The 20,414-nt window shown below is 53.2% G+C and overlaps 1 protein-coding gene across 10 annotated transcripts in view; it reads left to right on the top strand.

The window, feature by feature from the left end:
- RAP1GAP2 (RAP1 GTPase activating protein 2) overlaps positions 1–19,986 on the top strand; it is a 242,789-nt gene extending 222,803 nt beyond the window's left edge. For all 10 annotated transcript variants that reach the window (XM_066363456.1, XM_066363461.1, XM_066363460.1 and 7 more), the window contains 8 exons: positions 5,963–6,100; positions 7,747–7,865; positions 10,270–10,380; positions 10,587–10,704; positions 11,172–11,298; positions 14,454–14,530; positions 14,862–14,900; positions 15,750–19,986. In XM_066363456.1, the coding sequence (XP_066219553.1) occupies positions 5,963–6,100; positions 7,747–7,865; positions 10,270–10,380; positions 10,587–10,704; positions 11,172–11,298; positions 14,454–14,530; positions 14,862–14,870 (699 nt within the window). In that variant the 3' untranslated portion in view covers positions 14,871–14,900; positions 15,750–19,986. The remainder of the gene's footprint in view (positions 1–5,962; positions 6,101–7,746; positions 7,866–10,269; positions 10,381–10,586; positions 10,705–11,171; positions 11,299–14,453; positions 14,531–14,861; positions 14,901–15,749) is intronic.
- Positions 19,987–20,414: the final 428 nt, after the last annotated feature.

Below are 20,414 nucleotides of genomic sequence, written 5' to 3'. Positions count from 1 at the left end.
TGACTCTAGCAGGTCTGACTACAGGAGTTTTTAAGAGAGGGAGATGCTTCAACACTATCATTACTGGTCTTTGATCCAATAATTCATATAGTTGGGTTTTTTTTTTTTTTTTGACCCTGAATCCTTCCAAATGTAGGCTGAGGACCCCCTACCCTTCTGCATCCTGCTTCCCTGCCTGTGTCTGAGGTGGCACAGTGGGTGGGAGGGGGCTGTCAGGGTCAGTCGTGCAGAGCCAGCCTTCAGAGCTCTGACAGTTATGAGCAGCTGTTTTTCCCCTGCACGTTGGGGAACACAAGCTCCTTTGCCCTATCCATTCCATCACTGCCTGCAGGGGTCCCGCTGCAGAGCCTGGAGCAGGGGCCAGACCCAGCGCAGCAGCCGGCAGCCCGTGGCCTGGGGGATTCTGATGTTGGGCCGTGCCCATGGCCAGGCCTGCGGTCTGGGTTTGCTCAGGAAACTGTCTCCAGTTTTGACATTTCAGTCTAGGCACCATAGACGGTGCTGTGGTAAAAGAATTATTGGCATTTCTCTTGGAGTTCCTTGTCCACACCTCCACGGCATTCTTCTTGCAAGAAGTGGTGAACGAAATGATTCCAGGAAGAAAAGTTACGTGTTTTATCTCCTTTCTATCACAGTTCTTGTCTCACAGGCACATGGAAACAAAACTGAGAATTTCCAGGGCTAAAAGCAATCTCAGCCATGCAGCCCCTGGCCCTGTGACTGTTCTTCCCCAACCTGCAGCTCAGGGGCCCTCTGACCCTCTGAGGAACAGGCATCACTTCCCTCAGTCGGGCTCCTGGCTCCTCACACCACTTAGAATAGCTCTTCTTTGCATCCTGCTTCAGTTCCACTGGCGGTCAATTTAAGCGTTTCTTCCATGACAAACAGAACAATTGGTTTATGGACACCTGGACTTGCTTCTTGAGGTGCTTGCAGATAGTGTCAGGAATCTGCAAGTTCTGCAAATACTTTTAAATTTTACATTTTTACTTAGCGGATAATATAAAAAATATATAGTTCCAATCATAGAGACTGAACTTTTGCAGCGAAACTCACGATCAAAAGACACAAGTAAGTAGGCAGTTTGCAAGTGCAGCCATGGGACACTGGTGTTGGGGGTCTGTGGACATATTTTTGGAGTCTTACAAATTACATTTGAAAAATATTCATGTCTAGATCGTTGTTCTCAAATGCCGCTCTCAGCCACTGCTGGCTGTTGAAGTTTTTATTGGTCCCTAATGAAATGAAAAAGTGATGCTACTTGATGTATCGATGTAAGTACATAAAGCACGTGCGAGCCACATTTTGAGAAAACCTGAGCTAGCCCAACCCTCTGCTGAACTCATCATGCAGAAGGGGGAACAGAGGGCCCGGGAGAAAAGGTCACACAGCAGCGGGAGAAATGGGACCACTGAAAGCAGGAAGTTGTCAGGTGAATTTCTCCCAGTCTTTGAGGGTCTGTGCTAGTTAATGAACTTGTCTGCTCTGACCTCTAGTGGCAGGAGAGGAGCACAGTCAGCAGATATCTCTGGCCAAGTACCCAGGCTGGGGCAGTTCATGACTGGGGCTCTGGTCTGTCTGAAAGGAGAAATGGAAGGATATTTCCTTCTCCCGTCAGCCTCACCCTTTGATTTGTGCTGCTAGTGGGATGGAAGCCCCTATTTTTGACCTCAGAGTACTTCCTGATTTGGGGCCATCACAGCCAGCAAGAAGTTAGCATCTTTCTCTCCAAGGGCCCCAGCCTCTCTTGCTTACGTGGTACAGATAGACACGTGTCCTCCTCAGTGGTGGCCCTTGTGCTTTGGGTTCCTTAAGTTGAATTTGTTAAATTGTAACAACTCACAAAGCCCACTTGTAAAGAAGTGAGGTTTGTGTGGTTGGCCCAGAGGAGACGCCTCCTCTTATGACAGTAACTGGTGCTTGAACCCCGGCTAAAGTGAAGTGACATAAGTAGACAATGAGAAAGTGACTGTGTCCCCCGAAGGAGAACTTGTCCAGGGGTACGCTGTGAGGTGTGCTGAGGGCTGGGAAACCAGGGTGACTAAGGATAGGTGACAGAACCAGAGATGATTAGCAGGGAGGAGAGCAGACGCTAAAGCCAGACAGGGACAGTTGTGTGAAGTATGGAAGAGACTGGCCTCAGATGCCAACATCTGCACATGGTAAGATTTCAGCTCAGTGTACAGTTCAAGGTCCAGGCCGTTCACCACTGGCCGGGCAGCCTTGAAAGCAGTGAGCAGCCCGTCGCTGGGAAGATGCAAGCAGAGAGGACATGGACTGTGGCCTGGATGTGCAGGGGCCGAGTGGCAGAAGGGCCAGGTGGTCCTGGAGTCCTCCTGATACCCAGGCAAAGGCTTCATGCGCCTGTCCTCTTCTCTCCTGCCTGCCTCCCTCCGCATCACTGCCCTCTGTGCTCGTCTTTTCCCGGCACCTGACTGCTGCCCGACCTGAGAAGGTAGCGCGTCCGGCTCTGTGTCAGGTTGAAATGTAAAATAGTTTAGACCATGTCCCTGGGGGATTTTCCCCAAATGGTGTAGTATTATTGTAGGGTTTGGGGGCAGCCATCATCTCTCTCTTTTTCCATCCCTACAGTGGGGAGGAGAGATGATCTTGAGCAAGCAGGTCTCACGCCAGTTATTTGTTATACATCATGTCGTCCTCACACTGGGACCGTCACCACGTTGTACAGATGAGGAGACTCGCTCTCAGAGAGGTTCACACGCCGTGCTGGGAAAAACCAGGATTCCAACCCCTGCACACCCTTGGCCTTCCCTGTCAGCCCGTTATCTCCTCAGACTTAGCTCACTGACTCAGCAGCACCGGGGGGATTTGCGGAGACAATTCCTCCCTGACATCAGTTTTGTTTGTTTGTTTTATTTTGTTTTTGAGGGGAAGCTAGAACCCCTTGGTTTCTAGTCACCCTCTGACCAGTTGAATTGTATGTTCAATCTGGATTACTTTTTGGGACACTGGGACCCTTTCATCTGGGGCCCAAGGTCCTGGGTTTGGGTCCTAGTTCCATCTCTTACCTTGGGCGTGACCTTGGGCGGTCACTTACCTTTCAGGACCTTGTCTATCGTGTCTGTCCTCTCTGCATCTCAGAGTCGTAAGGATTCGGTCAGGTGATGTATGTAAAGCTCAGCAGACCAGATCCCCTAAGGTGGGGCTCATTACGCACGTTTAATCTTTTCTGGAAAGAGACAGCGAGGATACGTCAGAACATGAATGACTAATTGACCTGTCACAGTTGGTGATGATAGTGGGGGTGGCACACACGAGGGCACCGATGGAATGTGACGATGCTGAGCTTGACTGAGCACTTGACTCATTTAAGGAAACCAGCTGCTCATCCGAGGATACCTCAGAGTGGTGCCACGCCTTTCCTGCCCTCCGTTTTCCAAAGAGCAAGTGACCTAATGATCTTTGGGTAGTGGAATGAATAGAACGTGCTAGCTGTTTTAACTGTGTCTCAGGAGACTGTTGCTAGGCGGTTCTTCTGTGGTCTCGAAAGAGTCGATGTCCGTTGAGGAGGTGTCTTTGGCTCAGACAGACCAGGCCAGATGAATGACGTCAGGGATACAAGGCTAGTGGGCTCCGTGGCTTATTCAAGAGGAGATTGCCTCCAGGGCAGTCATATTTGCAAATGGCCCTCCTTCTTGAGTCAGTTTTCCTCCTCAGGATAGAAAGGCAGGCAGGGTGCAGCCCTTAGCCATTCCTGAGCTTGGAGAATTCCTGGCCCTGGGGAGAGCTCCCAGGGGCACCTGTGTTTGGGCTGGGGGCAGCATTCCTGTTGATTTCTCGGAACTACCTTTCTGTAGACCAAGCGCTTCCCTTGATGCTTCCAGGGAGGGACACACAGTTGTTCCCGAGCGGACCACCTGTAGGTTGACACATGGAGAGTGTAAGCAGACACACGTTTGTTTGTATGTGTGTGTGAACCGAGTGTGGATGGGAGCAGTGTCCCCATGTTTCCCTTCTGCATCAGTTTTCTGAAGCTGAGGTTCTGATAGCGCCTGACCTCAACTGGCTCATGCAGTAAGGAAAATCCATTAGCACGCTTGACAAGAAGGCCTGGTAACTCAGGCTCAGCATGGTCGTGGGCATGCAGATCCCTACCCCTTCCCCTCTGCCATCCCCAACCTGTCAGCTCCGCCCTTAGGCTGACCCCTCACAGCCCTGAGGTGGCTGCTGCTGTTCTAGGTACAGACATGTCACGTCTCCCTTGGGAATCATTGAGGACATCTTTCCTCAGAGCCCCCAGCAGATGTTCCCTGTGTTCCACTGGCAAGGGGATGGATATGTGACTGCCTCAGATGGTCATGACTCACTCCTTTGTGCTGTGGAGGAAGAGGGGATGTGGGACCAGATGGTGGCTGTGCCAGCAAGGAGCCTGGCGGGGATGGCACTTGTCTGTGAGCAACTGATAATATTTGCATCTGTGAGTCTCTGCGTGTGGCTCTGAGGCCCTGGGGACCCCGGACAGCTAATTAACACAGCGGGAGCTCCCCCCCACCACCCCCAGGCCCTGGGCCTTTTAGCACTGCCCTAATTTTAGGAATGTCTTATTTCCCCTGCTGACTGCACACTCCTTGGAGGCAAGGGCATGTCTCATACTTGTTTGACTCTCGTCCTGCAATTCCTAATCATACAGGAAGCACATGACAAATGCTTGTTATTAACAATAAGAGGAGCCACATTTTTTTGGCCACTTATGCTGTGCTGGCTCTCTGCTAAGAGCTTTATATTCATGGCCACCTGGCCATATTATTGAGTGACTGAGTGCATGATCAGAGGAAAGTAATATGGGGCTTGGGGGATCCTCGAGAGAAACTTCCCTTCCTAGAACTATCATGTCATTTGTGAAGACCTTCAGAGCCGGGGAGCATCATCCATCTGGTTGGTGGAATCCTCTAGGACTTCCCATGTCAGAAAATCCTCCCTGGGGTCTCGCTGAGATGGGTCAGCCTCGCTCTAACCGCTGTCCTGGGTCAGGTCCCGGAGTACCGCAGGAGGCCTGCGGGCCAGTCTGGGAGCACCTCCCAGGTCCCAGGCCACCTCCCAGGTCTCCCTGCTGTGGGCCCGGCAATCTTCATTCTAACTATTCTTATCCTTGCACGCACTGTGACAAGCTGCCGACTGTCCTGGTTGTCCTCTCCTGGACACTTCGCTGTTTACTGATGTGTCCTTTGCTCTTTGGTGGCCCTAAGTGGGCACAGGGCTCCATGTGGGCTGCGTAGCGCGGGCCCTTTCAGGGGTCAAGTCCGGAGTCTGAGTGTGCATGTCCTGCGCCGGCAGCTGTCCCAGTCGGTGGGCTCGTGTTGACAGCGCCTTTAGCCCCAGTGAGTGTGAGTGGTGGCTCAGTGCGCGGATCAGGAAGAGCTCTGGCCACAGTTTACCAATTGTGAACACATCCCAAGCTGCACAAGGCACACTTCGGGGTGACAGCAGAAGGGATACCCATTGTTTAAAAATGGAAGAATGCTTACTTTTCTGGAAATAGAGTCAGATAGGGGTGAGGGACATGTTTAATCCCCACATGATACTGCTTAGACCACGTCATTCCCGATTTATAGATGAGGAAGCTGCAGCTAAGAGAGGTGACTAGACCAGGGTCACACAGGTTTGGTAAGTGAGGCCAAGCCTCACTTTCCTTCTCTGTCCAACAACCTTGGTCCACCTGGCAGGGTTCGGGGGCACTGACCGCTCAAACTCCACTGGCCAAATTCTCCCTTACCTCTGCCTGCAAAGACCCACTCATGTTCGGAGCCATGAAAATCCTCTGCAAACTAGGGATTATATAGAGTGTGGGCCACGGAGAGAACGAGTGAGTGTGTGCATATGAGTGTGTGTACACACCTGTGCACTTGCCAAGGGCTGTGTCTGCAGATTCCACCAAGAAGGTGGGGTCACCTGGAGGGGCCTGGCTCCAACTCTTAGAGCCCACGACCTGCTGTCCCCACAGAGGGCCATCCGCGTGCGCAGCCACTCCATGGAGACCATGGTGAGCAGCCAGAAGAAGCCACACGGCGGGGGCCTCCCTGGCAGCCTCAGTGGGGGCATCTCCCACAACAGCACGGAGGTCACCAAGACCACCTTCTCGGTGAGTGCCTGCAGGCTCTGGAGTCCCCACGCCTTGGGGTGGGGAGGGGCTTGTTCACTCAACCTTGGACCAGGTTATTGGAGCAGGGCAAGCTGGATGATGGAGAGAAACTGAGGCTGTCTGGGGGAGGGGGTCGACACCCCCTCTGACATTGGAGCCTTCCACCAAGCAGCCCCTGGGGCTGGTCCAGACTAGAGCTCTCCTGTTGTCCTGTTCTCTGAGTTTCCTTAACACTTGGACCTCCTTCTCAGGGCCAACCCTGCCAAGTGGTCCTGGGGCGTGTTTCTCTGCCCAGGGTCTTGGGACCCGTGACTGTGTGAGAAGTGTCCTTCCTTTGTTATTGTTAATGATAATAGTAGCCACCCTCTGCTTGCTGTATACCAGGCATTGAGCTAAGTAATTCACAAGTCCCTGTAATAGCTATTGGAGGTAGGCAATGATGTCCTCTCCATTTTACATTTGAGGAAAGGGAGGCCCAGAGGGGTCAAGTAACTTGCTAGAGGTCACCCAGCTAAGCAGAAGAACTGGGATTTGAATGCAGGTTGCCCAGATCCCAAGTCTTCGCTCTCTTAATTGCTGTGTGTACAGTTCCAAGAAAGGAGCCTGACGGCCCGTGGGTTTGGTCCTGGTCAGCTTGCATCAGGAGTAGCCACAGAGGCTGTCACTTTATAAAGCAAAGTGGCTTTGGATTTGTGTACGGTAGGGTTTTCTTTTTCTTTTTTTGTCATAGCAGAACATACCCAGCACAATACTAACAATTCATATTATAAATGGTCTTGTGTAATTCATTTAATTTACCAAATGTTATTTTCATAGCTATTATCTTGTTTCTCCCGGAAGGTCTATGAAATAAGCAGGTCAGGGCAGTTATCCCCAATCTGTGGATAAAACTGAGGCCCAGAGAAGTTTTCACTTGCCCAAGGTTGCACAGCATGTGAATGGCAAAAGTTGGGGCCTAGTTAGAGCCCTGGTGGGGTCTAAGGATCGTCTGCAGGCTCCCCTGTCCCCTTCGTCTCCCAGCCCTTCACTGTCCCCCACACATGGCGGAAGCAGAGCCTCCTCCTGGCAGGCTCTCTCTGCCTGTGGTGCGTGTGGACTGGCTCTGCTGCTCTCTTTCTGTCTTATCATGACACTCAGCGTGGACCTATTTATTTGCAAGTGGTGGGTAGAGAGGCAGGAGCCCTGGATTCTTAGGCTTGTCCTGTCAGTGACCTGCTCTATGACCTTGACCAAATTCCCTCGCCCCTCGACTTCTCAGCTTCCTCATCGGTAAAGCAGGAGGCTGGACCAGGTCACTCCCAGGGCTCTCGGCAGTGTGGTTGCCAGTCTGTGACCCCCTGCATCATTCTGTCCTTCTCAATATGTGGGGTTCTCCTTAGGGTGACGCTGACCCTGTGTTCCTCCAAGAATTCTGGCCTTTAGTGGTGTTACCTGGGGCCATAGGGTCGGACTAAGAACACAGGAAAACGGCTCCTGTTACACAGACCCCAACCTTCCTGGCTGTCTTGCTATTTCCCGGGATCTCTGCAGACCAGTGGGTGGGATGGGCTGGGGGTGCAGGGGTAGTTGCAGACCAGAGAGGGGGCTGAGGGGAAGGAGGTCTGGGTTTGGGGAGTGAGCTCTCATTGTGGTGGTTTCGTTGGCAGCCTCCAGTGGCAGCGGCCGCCGCGAAGAACCAGTCACGGAGCCCCATCAAGCGGCGGTCAGGGCTCTTCCCCCGTCTGCACACAGGCTCTGATGGCCCAGGGGACAGCCGGGCACGATGGTAACTGTCCCGTGTGGGGTTGGCTGTGCGCAGCTGTGGGGGTGGCTTCCTTCTAGCCCTGGTCCCCACATCCTGTCACTCATTCAGCTCTTTACCCATGGCGGTTTCTGCTCCAGACATTCAAAGTGGTTCTTGTCAAATTTTGACCGAAGCTGGAAACGTTGCTTAGATTCTTCTCTCTCTTTGCTTCCTTTTTCAAAGCTCACTCCAATGGCCTCTTAAGGGAAGCCTTCCCCGATTCTGCCAGGCAGAGTTCTTTGAACCTGCCTTTGGGCTTCCAGAATGTTCTTTGTCATCGTCTTCGCTCCCTGCCCCCCACCCCCCAGCAACTCTCATATCATCTTACCCTGTTCTTGCTCATTGCCTTTTTGACCCTTTACTCTGTGTGCCCACTTGTTTAATCCAGCAAGCGGCATTCCTCAAGTGCCTGCCAGGTCGTGGGCTCAGTGCTCAGACAGGAGCTCCAGAGACACAAACCTGCCCTCCAGGAGCTTGTAGTCTCGCGAGGGAAAGGGAGGCGCTTAGGTGAAATTCCAGGTGTCTGAGTTGTCTGCGTATAGCCTGGGATCGTGGTGCCAGCCCTTGAGCTTGGGCGTGCAGGACGAGGGGCAGGTTATGGAGGAGGGTGAAGAGCTCTGTTTGGAACCTGTACGTGTGAGTAAGCCCTTGTGGCCCACTCAGTAGAGAAATCCAGAACTCAGAGTGGTCAGAATTGCTGGTCTTGAGCTTTGAAGATAGGGCACCACTGGCAGAGGGAGAGGTGGGAGTCACTTAGGTAGAGGTGAATACAATCACCCAAGGGTGTGTAGAGATGCCTGGGGGAACACCAGCAATTAAGGGCAAGTGGAGAAAGGAGGGAGACCCAGTCAAAAAGGGAAGAAAAGTGTGAGAGGAGGAGAGCTTGAAGGGTGGGGTTCTGGGAAGCTAGGGCAGGAGATGGTCCAGGAGGGAGGGCCAGTAGTGTCAGATGTGTAGAGAAGTCTAGCACAGTAAGCCAAATCCTGCTTGGGTTGACAACTAGGAGGTCACTAACGACCTCATTAGAAGTACATTGAGGCACTTCATGCCTCTAGATGGTTGTAATGAAAAGACATTAGGTGTTCACAAGGATATAGAGAAATTAGGACCCTCATGCATTGCTGGTGGGAATGTAAACTGGTATGGCTTCTGTGGAAAACAGTCTGGCAGTTCCTTGGAGGGTTAAACATGGAGTTACCAGAAGACCCAGAAATTCCACTGCTAGGTGTACACCCGAGAGAAAGAATACACAGTTCTATATAAGAACTAGCACACAGATGTTCATAGCAGCATTATTCATAATAGCCCAAAGTGGAAACAATCCAAATGCCCATGACTCAATGAATAGATGAATAAAGTGTAGTATATCCACACACACACACAAAAAACCAACCAAAAACCAAAAACGGAGTTATCTTGCAATAAAAAGGAGTGAAGGACTGATTGGTAAACACATAGAAAACCTTTAAAACACTATGCCAAGTGAAAGAAGCCATTCACAAAAATTCCAGACCATATTGTATGACTCCATTGATATGAAATCTCCAGAATAGGCAAATCCATAGAGACAGAGAGTATATTAGGGGTTGCCAGGGGTCGGGGTGAGTAGGTCTGGGTTTCTTTTAGAGGAGATAGAAATGTTCTAAAATTAGATTGTAGTCATGGTTGTGAATATACTAAAAATCATTTGATTGTACACTTGAATGAGTGAATTGCATATGGAATATATCTCCATGAAGCTGTTATAAAAATAAAAGTATACTAAGGACAGCCTGTCTTGTCCCTAACAGTAGGCACAGAGCAAACAGAGGGCAGCGGTGTACGGACTTTGTTAAACTACAGAAGAAGGAAACCCCAGGGCCCTGGGCCGGGGTGGCCCTTCACCCAGATGCCCTTCCCAGCATTCAGGGCCACCTCAGCAAATGCACCCGGGAAGCTGGTTTTGTAGTCTGTGGGACGGGGTGTCGCCTGCCAGCACCCAAGCAGTATGTGTGCAGTGGCAGCGGCTGTCCCAGACCCTACTCCATTCCCTCTGTGGACTGTTCTTGACCCAGCGCTCTGCCAGCTGGGGTGGCCTGCCTGGGTGGGGGTGGAGTTCAGGCTCAGGGGCATCAAACCAGGACTCCTGCCTGGTAGCTCTTGACTGTCACCCAGGAGCCTGCAGTGGCCCTTTGCAAAGCAGGAAACCCTGTTGTCTGCTCCCCACAATCTCTGAGGGGGGCTTGGTGGGAATGGAAGGCCTGGTGGCCATGATCTGTCAGGGAGTGTTGTGACCCCACAGACTCCATTGGCTCTGAGAGCTGGCGGGGGGCTCTGTCTCGGGCCAGGGCGTGGGCTTTGGGGACCGGCCCCCTGGCCTCACTCCTCTTCATCCTCATGTCCTCAGTGACAGTGCTTCCAGCAACCCCAAGACTCTGGATGGTGGACACTCTTCTCAGGAGATGAAGTCTGAGTCATCCAACCCCAGCTCTCCGGAAATCTGCCCCAACAAGGAGAAGTAAGGGAGTGGGTGGGGGCGGGCTGGCTTTAGCCATTTGGAGCCCTGGACTGTGTCTGCTCCAGGCATATCTTGCTTTGGGAACTCCCTGGCACAGAAGGCGATGGGGCCGGGGCATGGGGAGCCCCGGTGGGCAAGCTTCATCAGTGCGAGGCCTGCCCTGCCCTCGGCGCCGCCGTGACCAGGCCTGCTTCCTGTCCCTGCAGGCCCTTCATCAAGTTGAAGGAGAACGGCCGGGCCAACATCTCCCGCTCCTCCTCCAGCACCAGCAGCTTCAGCAGCATGGCTGGCGAGGGCGAGGCCATGGAGGAGTGTGACAGTGGGGTAGGTTTGGCCCTGCCAGCCCTAGGGAGTGGGGAGGGCACCTTGGCCCACCTGCTCTGTGCATTGAAACAGCCACTGTGGGCAGAGTCCCATCCAGGCTCTGGGGAGAAAGGAGAAGTGTGGCAATGAGGTGGGCCCTCAGCCGTCTCTACCCTCTGGGAGCAGTGGTTCAGGGGGTCTCCCTGGAGTGACATAGGAACAGCATCAGAGGGTCGGAGGCCAGGCGGACTGGTGTCCCTGCCATGGGGTTCCTGGCTGGAGAGGAGAAGGGTCAGTGCTCCAGGGGTGTGGGTCAGGGACACTTCCTGGGGGGTGGAGGGGAGCCAGCGTTGGAGGCAGCAGAAGGGAAAAGCATGTCCAAGTGGGGAGCAGGAGGCAGGGGCTGCGCTGGGTCGGCCAAGGCACCAGCTTCCCTGTGAGGCTGCCGAGGGTGGGCTTGGCCTCACTCACCTGGCCTCTGTCCCCAGAGCAGCCAACCGTCCACAACCTCGCCCTTCAAGCAGGAGGTGTTTGTCTACAGCCCATCTCCAAGCAGCGAGAACCCCAGCCTGGGGGCACCCACCACCCCCATCATCATGAGCCGGAGTCCTACAGGTCAGTGGTGTCGGGTGATGTACACCATGTGGCCGGGGGGCAGGGGCTGTGCCCTGATCACTGTTCATGGGGCGTGAGCCCCAGGCATCCTGAATTGGCCAGTTTGTGCACCGACCCCAAGTGTGAGGCCCTTGAGTTCTGCTCGCTCACTGCATCTGTTCATCAGCCTTGAGAGGCCCGTGTTACTGTCCTCTCCTTACGGGGAAGCTGAGGCTCAGAGAGCTCAGTGATTTGCTGGAGGAGTTGGGATTGTGGAAGTCAAAGCTGAGAGAATACTTCCACTGACCCCTTGCTTCACCCCAGCAGTGACCCAGGGCCTCTCTGTCACAGTGGTGCTTCTCAGAATGCAAGGATACCAGGTGGGAGAGCATTGCAGGTGAAGGGAGCAGCACATGGAAAGGCCTTGGGGATAAATGAGAGGCCCTAATCTGGACCCACACGTGGGTTAGCGTGGCTAGAGTTCACAGAGGTGATGGACAAGTGAGAGAGGTGATGGACAGGTGGTTAGGGATGAGGCCGGGGCTGCCACGGAGCCCCTGCTGAGAATTTGCATCTTACCCTGCAGGCAGTGGAAGCCATTGGAGGTCTTAAGTCCTTGAAGGTTCTTAAGTAGAGGAGCAGCATCCGGAGTTGAGAAAGACCATTTTTCTGGCTGCAGCTGGTGCAGTGGAAAGGATTGGTGGGAGCAGGTGCAGGGAGGGAGGTCAGCAGGGGTCGTGGTGGGGGGTGATAGGCCATGGGTCTGTGGGGCGCTGGAGCAACGGGAGAGGCATGTGGGTTCAAGAGATGCCAAGGGGGGAAAGTCTTCGAGGCTCAGTAGTGGGGGGGTTCCGGGAGAGCAAGGAGTCTGGGCCTTTCGGGTGCTGTGATCCCCGCAGTGGAGCAGAGTAGGAGCTGCCACAGCTGGGAGAGTGTGAAGGGCTGGCACCAGCGGGGCATCCAGGCGGACAGGTGCAGTAGGCACTGCTGGGCTCTGTGGGTGCCCAGAAATCCTAGCCTGGGTCGCCCTGGGGAGGGCAGCACAGTGTGGGGGCGAGCACAGGGCTCTGGAGCCTGGGTGTCAGTCCTCGGTCTACCACTTACTAGCGATGTGACATTGGACAAGTTACTGAGCCTTTCTGTGCCTCAATTTCCCCAAGCAAAAAAATGGAGGGAGGGGAAGAGTTCCTACCTCAGTTGGTTTTGTGAAAAATAAATGAGTTTACACTTGTGGAAAACTTCAAAACTGTTAACCTACCTGTTTGTTAAATAACGGGAGTAGAAGAAGAACATAACTGGTGGTTCTCAGCTGGGAGGTCTCGTTCCCCAGGGCACATGCGGCAGTGTCTGGACAAACTGTCTTTTTAATTTCCATGGTTGTGGGAGGGGGTTGCTGCTGATGTCTGATGGGCAGAGCTCAGGGATTCTGCTAAGCATCCTGTAGTGTATAGGGTGGACCCTACAAGGAAGAATTATGTGGCCCCAAATGTCAATAGGCTGAGGTTCAGAAACTGATCTGAGTGATGGAGACAGACTGGGCTGCTGGGTCTTCCTGTCACGCAGCTCCCTCTGCGGGGCAGCTGTGGGCCTGGTGGTAGTCCTGGCTGCATAGTCGACGCGCCCACCTCTCTGAGCCTCAGTTTCCTCACTGATAAAGTGGAGTAGTCATACAAATTCCCTTATTAAAAAACAAAACAAGGCTTAATTGTTGAAGGAATGAATGAAGAAATTTGTAACCAAGCTTGGCTCCTACTTATTATTAAATAAGTATAAAAATAAATAAGGTTTGGAGTAAAGGGAGGTTTAAAGAGTGTCTGTGACTTACTGAAGGTCACCCAGGGCAGAAGGGGACTTGGAACACTGCTGCCTGGTGCTTACGGCGGCACCGTGCGCCCCTCTCCCACATAGTATTTAACTCCGAGGGGCTGCCTTTTTACCTGTGGCCCCAAGGAAGTTGTTCTGGGCACCCACAGGCCCACCCTGGCCCTGCGGAGATCTGGAAACCCGTTTTAGGCCGTTCGGCTGCCTCTGGGGAGAGACAGGGTTGAGAGGAGGGAGGTGGCCTGGAAGGGCCTGACATCAGTCTTCCATAATCTCAGATGCCCTGACCATTGGTCATTTTATACATGGGCTCCCGGGGGCCTTGAAAGCGGGTTTGGGGGGTCACACCAAAATGTGCTCATGGCGCTGGAGGAACCCTTGACTGAAGCCCCAGGAGTAAGTCAGCGGCCTCCAGGTAGAGTGTTCTGAGCTGTGGGTTCGCTTCCTGAGCCAGAGGAAAAGCAGGAAGCCAAGTGTGCCCCCCACCCCTGCCAGGGGTGTGCTGGTGAATGCTTAACAGCTGGCTCTCCTGACAAACACCCACCCCCGGAACACCTGTATATGTTTATTGTAAACTTTACTGATGTAGAGGATCCGAAGCACACAATTTATAATGATAAAATATACAATGTTATATACTATAAATCCCATATAGCCAACTGATGCTCACAAAAATGCTTTTATGGGTTGTTTGTATCCATAGCCGCCTTAAGGGTGCAAATGATGAGCAGGCGGAGCTCCCGCAGGAATGGTGACGGGCGTTGTTGTGTCAGTGACATGAGCAACTTCCCTGCAGAATCGGAATAGTTTTCAAATACTGGAAGGATATTTTCTAAGCTTTTTTTATGCTATCCATAATGCTATAGACACACTCCCTTTTCATACTTAATCTATGTATATTACTAATATTTTCTCCATTAGTTTCTGAAGTCTAGACGACAGAATGGTAGATCAAGCTGATTTGTAGCATTTGCTGATCTCAAGCGACCAGGGTGACCTGGACTTGGGGAGAACTACCAGATACCATAGCCGTAAATAACCTTGAAAGGATAGGTGACAGTGAAATGTAGTGAAATAATGAGGAAGTGATAACTTTTGAGTATTTATTACCTTTGATGAACATCATTTCATTAATAAGCCTATATAATTTAATTAAAAATGACTGTGTGTAACAACCACCTCACATGTCTAAAAATTTAAGAGTTGGCTCTTGTGAATTGGTGCAAGTCAGAGAGAGTGTCTAGTGCAGGGAAGGAGGCCCCCTTTGCCTGCCTGGCCTCCCTGCCCGGTTCCCCCTCATCAGCGTTGACCTCTAGAGCCCCACCCCCTCTTATGGGCATTCTTCTTTTTCCTAGATGCCAAAAGCAGAAATTCCCCGAGGTCAAACCTGAAGTTCCGCTTTGATAAGCTCAGCCATGCGAGCTCCAGTGCGGTAAGGATCTAGGGGCGTGGGGCTGGCAAGGGGAGCCCCCCGCATCCCACCTCCCAACCTCTAAAAGCCAGCCTTCCTTCCTGGGGGGAGGAGAGCTCCAGTCAGATCTGGGGGTGATGCTGTCGGTCCCACATAGTGCAGGTATCAGCCTGGGGGTCACCAACCACCTCTGCCACACATCCTGTGTTAGAACTATACCCTTGGACACACACAGGTGTGAGTCGTGAACTGTTGGCTCCTGGGGCTTCCGGTCCCATCCTGAACTCATAGAAATTGCAGTTGAATGTTGGCTAGTTTTATAAAACTCTTGTATGGATTTTTCTTGAAACAGGGTCACTGATGTGAAAGAGGAGTCCTTCGCCTGTCAAAGGTGGGTCAAGTGTTTGTCCTGTGGTATGGCTGTATGGCCTGATAATCTGAGTTTGGCTCAGTGATCCTGATGGCTGGGAGGATCATTCTTCTCTTCCAAAGTCGCTACGATGGGGCCCAGGATGGGGAAGAAGGCAGATGGCCTCGAGTGGGGCCGGGAAAGGTTGTTTGATAATTTGGGCCAGTCTCACTGAGTTGCTTTCCCCGCCCCAAGGAGCTGGTAGCCCAGAGCCTGCGTTCCTCCCCCCGGGGGGGGGGGAGCCCTCAGTCTGCCCTGTGCCTTTTCGTTCTCAGCAGCCTTTCCCTCCCGTGTCCGTGACCAGGGCGCTGGGCTGAGCGGTGTCCTCCCTGAGTGTCCAGAGAGGCCTCGGCACTCTGCACGTCGTGCGGGCCACCTGCTCCCAGCCACAGTGGGGGCAGCGTGTCGGTTTCAGCAGCTCGGGGTCTGGGTCCAGCTCACCTCAGGGCTGAAACCTGTGCTAGTGAAGTTAGTAGAGACGCCTCTGAATTCCCACCCTCCAGTGAGGCTCCAGGGGTGGGAGTCATAGTTGGAACCAAGGGGAGGGGCAGAGCTGAGCCCATTTAATATGAACCCGATCTATGAAAAAACAGAAGAGAAAACGGAAAGGCCGGCACTCACTCCCAACCCCCACCCCGCACTTCCGAGGCCTCTGTTCCCCAGATCCACGTGTGCGCAGCTTCTGGGGCTGTCTGTCTAAAGCCCGGCACCCTGTGTTCGGCGCCCTCCTGTCCTGGGCACACGCAGTGGGCTGTGGCCACGGGCACTGGCGTTCTGCCTTCCTTCCTTCGCCCTGTGTCTGATCATTTCCCTCCTTCTTGTCTCCTCCAGGGAAGCCCCGATTCTGTCTTGGAGAAGGCTCCTATCCTAGCAGTTTGGGGGTGCCATTCACTACTCTGACCGTCATGGGCCTGTTCCTCCACGGGCCACCTGCCCACCAGACCAGCTGTCTGTCTAGTGTTCTGACCCGGCCACCGCACTGCCCGGCTCTTCGCCAAGACCCCTGCCAGCACCTTCCCGTCTCTGGACAAGGCCTCGTTCCTCCACGCTTCCGTGCTCCTGACCACCCAATGTGCTGTGTGTCTGGGTCATTTGTTACCTTGTTTTTGTCTGTGGAGGCAAGTGTTGGGCAAGGAGGGGTCTGGGTACTGGGGACTCAGAGACCTGAGAGACAGAGAGCCTGGTGAAGTGGGGAGCAGACTGGCCTGGGAAGGGGCTGGGCCCGGCAGGCACCGTGAGTGCATGTCCTGCTGGTGGAGGGGACACTCTTCCAGGAGCTCTTGGAAGATGTCCTGGTAGAAACCGGCTCTGTTGCTCCCACATCTCTGGAGCTCCCAGCCTCTGTTTGCTTCAGTGCTAGGAAGTAAGTCCTTTCCCACCTGCTGACGTGGGGCCCAGGGCTGCCCTGTCCCGGCGGGCGGGGCAGGTACGACTTTAGCCCCTCCCCCAGCCTGTTGAGGCTGCGACAGAGCCTGGCATGTGTGGGAGCGGGCTCCACGCTCTTCCTCCCGACCTGGTTTCACACGGCCCTCTGTGGGAGAAGCCTGTGTCAGTCTCTCCCCTCTGAGCAGATGTTTTCCCCATGCAGGGGTGGGCAGCCAGGAGAGAGAAGGAATTCGGAGAAAGCGAGCCAGTGAGTGCCTGGGCCTTGGCCAGGTAGAGCCTCAGACACGAGGGCTGGGCCGGGACCCAGGTCTCTGCTGGTTGTGGAGAGTGACTCCCACGCCCCTCATAGGTGAGAGGCCGAGAGGTGGGGTGGGGATGGCTTGCCAGATGTGAGCAGGTTGACGTGTGGACGGAGGACTGAGGTGCGGGGAGGGGCAGCATCCTTCTGCTTTTTATGTCCTTGGCATCTGTGGGGGCTCCGTGCTGCCTGGGGCTCCTTCCGGCTCCTGTGCCCTCAGCTGTGTCAGGCTCGCTCCCCTAGTCCTCCTCTTCCCTTTCCCCACGTGGGTCTGACAGACAGTTGTCACTTCGGGGGGATTCCTGCATCCTGGGCCAGCTGGGTGCAGTTCAGATACGGCCTGCTGCCTGTCCCTCAGCCAGAGCCCCCTTCCCCGGTGTGAGCCGTGCTCAGAGCAGCAGCCCCCTCCTCGCTTCGCAACACCCACCCGAGTCTGCAAGTGCTTTCTGCGGCCCTGCCTGGTGTGCTCCAGGTAGAACTCGGAGTCCGAAGAGCAGCCCCTTGCAGGTGCTGCGGTTTCAAGGGCACGGGGCCCTCCGTGACACTGGGACTGCCAGGGTGATGCTGGCTGAGCTCCTGCTTTAATGAGCAGATGACAAGCACTTCCAACCATACGCTTTATTCACATTGGCTCCGGGCTGATTCCCAAGTCAAGGCATATAAATGTTACACTAGTTTTTGACTGATGTGACAGTTTCCCTGTTGCTTTTGCAATTAGAGCAAAACCTCCCTCCTTCGTCCTGCACTCACGTGGACATGGTGGGATCCTGTGTGCAGGCCGGTGGACCTCTCCCTCGCACTATTTGGGAAATGTGTTTACTTAAAGTACTAGTCTAGTAGAATTTATTCTAGTTAGAAGGTCAACACATGTCTGTTTAGATTTTATTAAAAATCACCGTAGCAGCGCCCACTGCTGGAATGAGGCCCGTGAATTCTGGCAGCATATGTTGGCTGAGTTTCTAAAGGAACTTGGAAGGTCAAACAGCATTTCTTTGAAAACAATTCCAGGGTTCTGGCTTGCTTCTCTGGATAGCTGTTCTTTACAGCTGCTCGGTGGTTGTGCTGTGTTGTGTCATAGTCTGAGGGTCCTCTGGGGTTTCCAGGTGGTACCCTCTCTGTCCTACTTGGGTACCTCCTAACCACCTTCCCCTGCCTCTGGCTGCTCTCCCTACAGTCCCCACCTCCTGGGAGGGCTTTGCTCCTGCCTCTGAGTCTGTGGCCAGGATGGCTGGGCGTGTCCAGGGAAACTGAGAGGCGCAGGTCTGCCCTAGGAATCACGGACCTGGGAGGTGGTGTCTACTCTCTGCCTCTGGGAAGGACCTAAATGTCCCTCCCTCTGTGTCCTGTGTCACCATCTCTAGAAGGTCCATCCTATGGCTTCCAGAATATACCTGACCAGCCCTCCTGAGGTCCCAGGGCTGAGGGGGGAGAGGAGAACCAGGACCTGGCATTTCCCCCTCCCCCTTGAGACCACGAGGCAGGCACTTGGGCTCCTGGACGCTGCCTTCCCCGCAGTCCCCTCCCAGCTGCTCTGGCCCCGATGTCTTTCCTGTTATTGCTGCGCCCAGTCTCGGGGCTCAAAGATTTGCTGAAGCCTCATCAGTCCTTGTGACTAGACTCATCCCGATGGTGCTCATGCTGGTATTTGTAGCATTCTGTGTGTGATCTTGTGGACACAGGAATGTTTCCAGGACATGGCTCTGGCTCTGGGGACTGCCTGACTCATGGAAGAAACTACACTAGTCGGGCTCTGTAGGGCACCCACATGCCTCTGCTCAGACAATGCTTTAAAAACAGATGCAGAAAGAGCTTGAAATAGGTCTTAGCTAGAGTTTCTGTCATGACAGAAAAAGCCATTTCTTGAAAAATATTCAGTGGTTCAGCCTTGTCAGTATCGTCTTGATGTCCATGCCTTCTGGGCTTTCTGTTACCATCTAATCCAGCCATGTCCTTTTCCAGATTAGAAAGTTCAGCCCGCAAAATAACTTGAAGGAGGTCACATAACCATCTAGTGGCAAAGCCAGGGTTAGAACATACAACCCAGGGCCCTTTCTTTGACACCGTCTACATGGTCGGTTAAACAACTGGCTGCATTTCCTGGGGCCCTGAGTTGTGGCAGCCAGTTGGCTGGTGCCGTGGCACTAGCTGGGAGGTGTCTGCCGGGTGCTGGCGGGGCGCAGGCCCCATCCTTTTCATCAGGAGAGGTAGCCACTTAGATCTGTCAGCGAGGGGCCTGTGGTCCGGATGCAGCTTGGACAAAGAAAACGAGGTGGGAAAGAGATTTCAGTGGGTTGATCCTCAGTGACAATGGTTCTTCAACTCCAGTGTGTAGGGCGTAGAGGCCGGGGCATAGGTGCAGTTATCTAATCCTCAGTTTCCCCTTTTTAAGTTAAGAAAAGTGTAAAAGAAAACTCTGATTCTCCCTGATCCTTAAACAAAGGTGATTAGTAAAAATGCAGACTCCGGTGACGAGGTGGGACAGGAGCCTGTTTCACACTCTTACCCTGACCGTTTAAGGTGCCAATGCAAACACTACCTTCCTTCCATTGTGAGTCAACAGAGACAGGTCTGTTGTGGGGGGATGGTCGAGGTTCAAGTAGATTTTATGGCTGCAGGTGGCTGGCAGGGACCTGGCCACTCAGCCATGCTCAGGACCCCACGGCTCCTCCCCCAGCTTCTCGCTACCCCTTTCTCAAAGGTGAGGGTGGGTTAGTGGAGTTTGCCTGCTGGGGGCTGGTTGGGGCATTCTTGTACAAGCTCTGATGCCTGTTTTACCACTAGCCCCTTGCCCCACCCAACCCCATGTCTCCCTCCTTTTAGCTGGGCCATGTGCCCCTTTGGGGGGCAGGAGACAACCCCAGTAGGGCCAAGGACAGCGGAGCCCTGCCTAGCGAGAGGCTGCTGGGGCAGCGGCTCTGTTCTGTGCCTTACCAGCCTGAGGACCGGGTGTTTGGCTGGAAGACTGGAATTTAAAGGCCATTGTTTTTGATTTTGTGACATTTCTGCTGGGAAGAGTCAATCTTCCTTCCTGCTCTTTAGCATGGGTGCCAACTCTCCCCTCTTGTGGCGTTCCCCTTCCACACTCCCTCGGGGGAGCGCTGATGTTGAAGTGTGAAAAGATTCCTTTGTGACAGAACCAAGGAGATGGAGCTTGGACAGGATGATCCCCGTGGTGATGACTTTTCTTTCTTTCCTCTTTGTGAGGGGGTGATTTGTAGACCCTGACTGCCTATGTCATGTAAATAGTGTACATTTAATTTATTGCTATGGTAGCACATTGTATTTGTTAATGTATAAAACAAATTCTCAAAGGTTGACAAATGTATATTTTGTTGCTTAAATGTGTCTTTGCAGAAATTGACAATAAATAACATATTTTGTGTCCATCAGTGTTCAGACTTCTTTGCTTGGGGCCCCATCCCTGAGCATGGCCTGTTAGTTCACCAGTGGTTGAATACTGCTCGCCCATGGGCCCTATTAGGCCTGTAGATATGTTACTTTGGCTTATTTTAAAAAGCATTTAAAATTTCCCAATTAGTTGCTGATGTTTAAAAAACTGATCACAATTGAAAATATTTTTGGAAACCTGGAAATTTCACAGAAAATCGGAATTTTCTGCTTCTGTTAAAAATCAGATGCTGGATCCCCCTCCGCTGGGGTGACACTGATTGGTCAGAGCTTGCTAGAAGCTGGCTACCCCTTGCTGGGACCTGAGTGCACTGTGGTTCCCGCTGTTCCCTGTTGTCTACACCAGGAGCATTTTACCCATTCCTGTTGTTTGCTTGACCCCTATCGGCATCTGAGTTTGAGAC

The sequence above is a fragment of the Saccopteryx leptura genome, chromosome 2 (genome assembly GCF_036850995.1).
Source record: "Saccopteryx leptura isolate mSacLep1 chromosome 2, mSacLep1_pri_phased_curated, whole genome shotgun sequence".
NCBI classification, from domain to species: domain Eukaryota; kingdom Metazoa; phylum Chordata; class Mammalia; order Chiroptera; family Emballonuridae; genus Saccopteryx; species Saccopteryx leptura.
The sequence above is the reverse complement of the archived record's forward strand: the minus strand, read 5'-3'. Positions and strand labels throughout refer to the sequence as shown.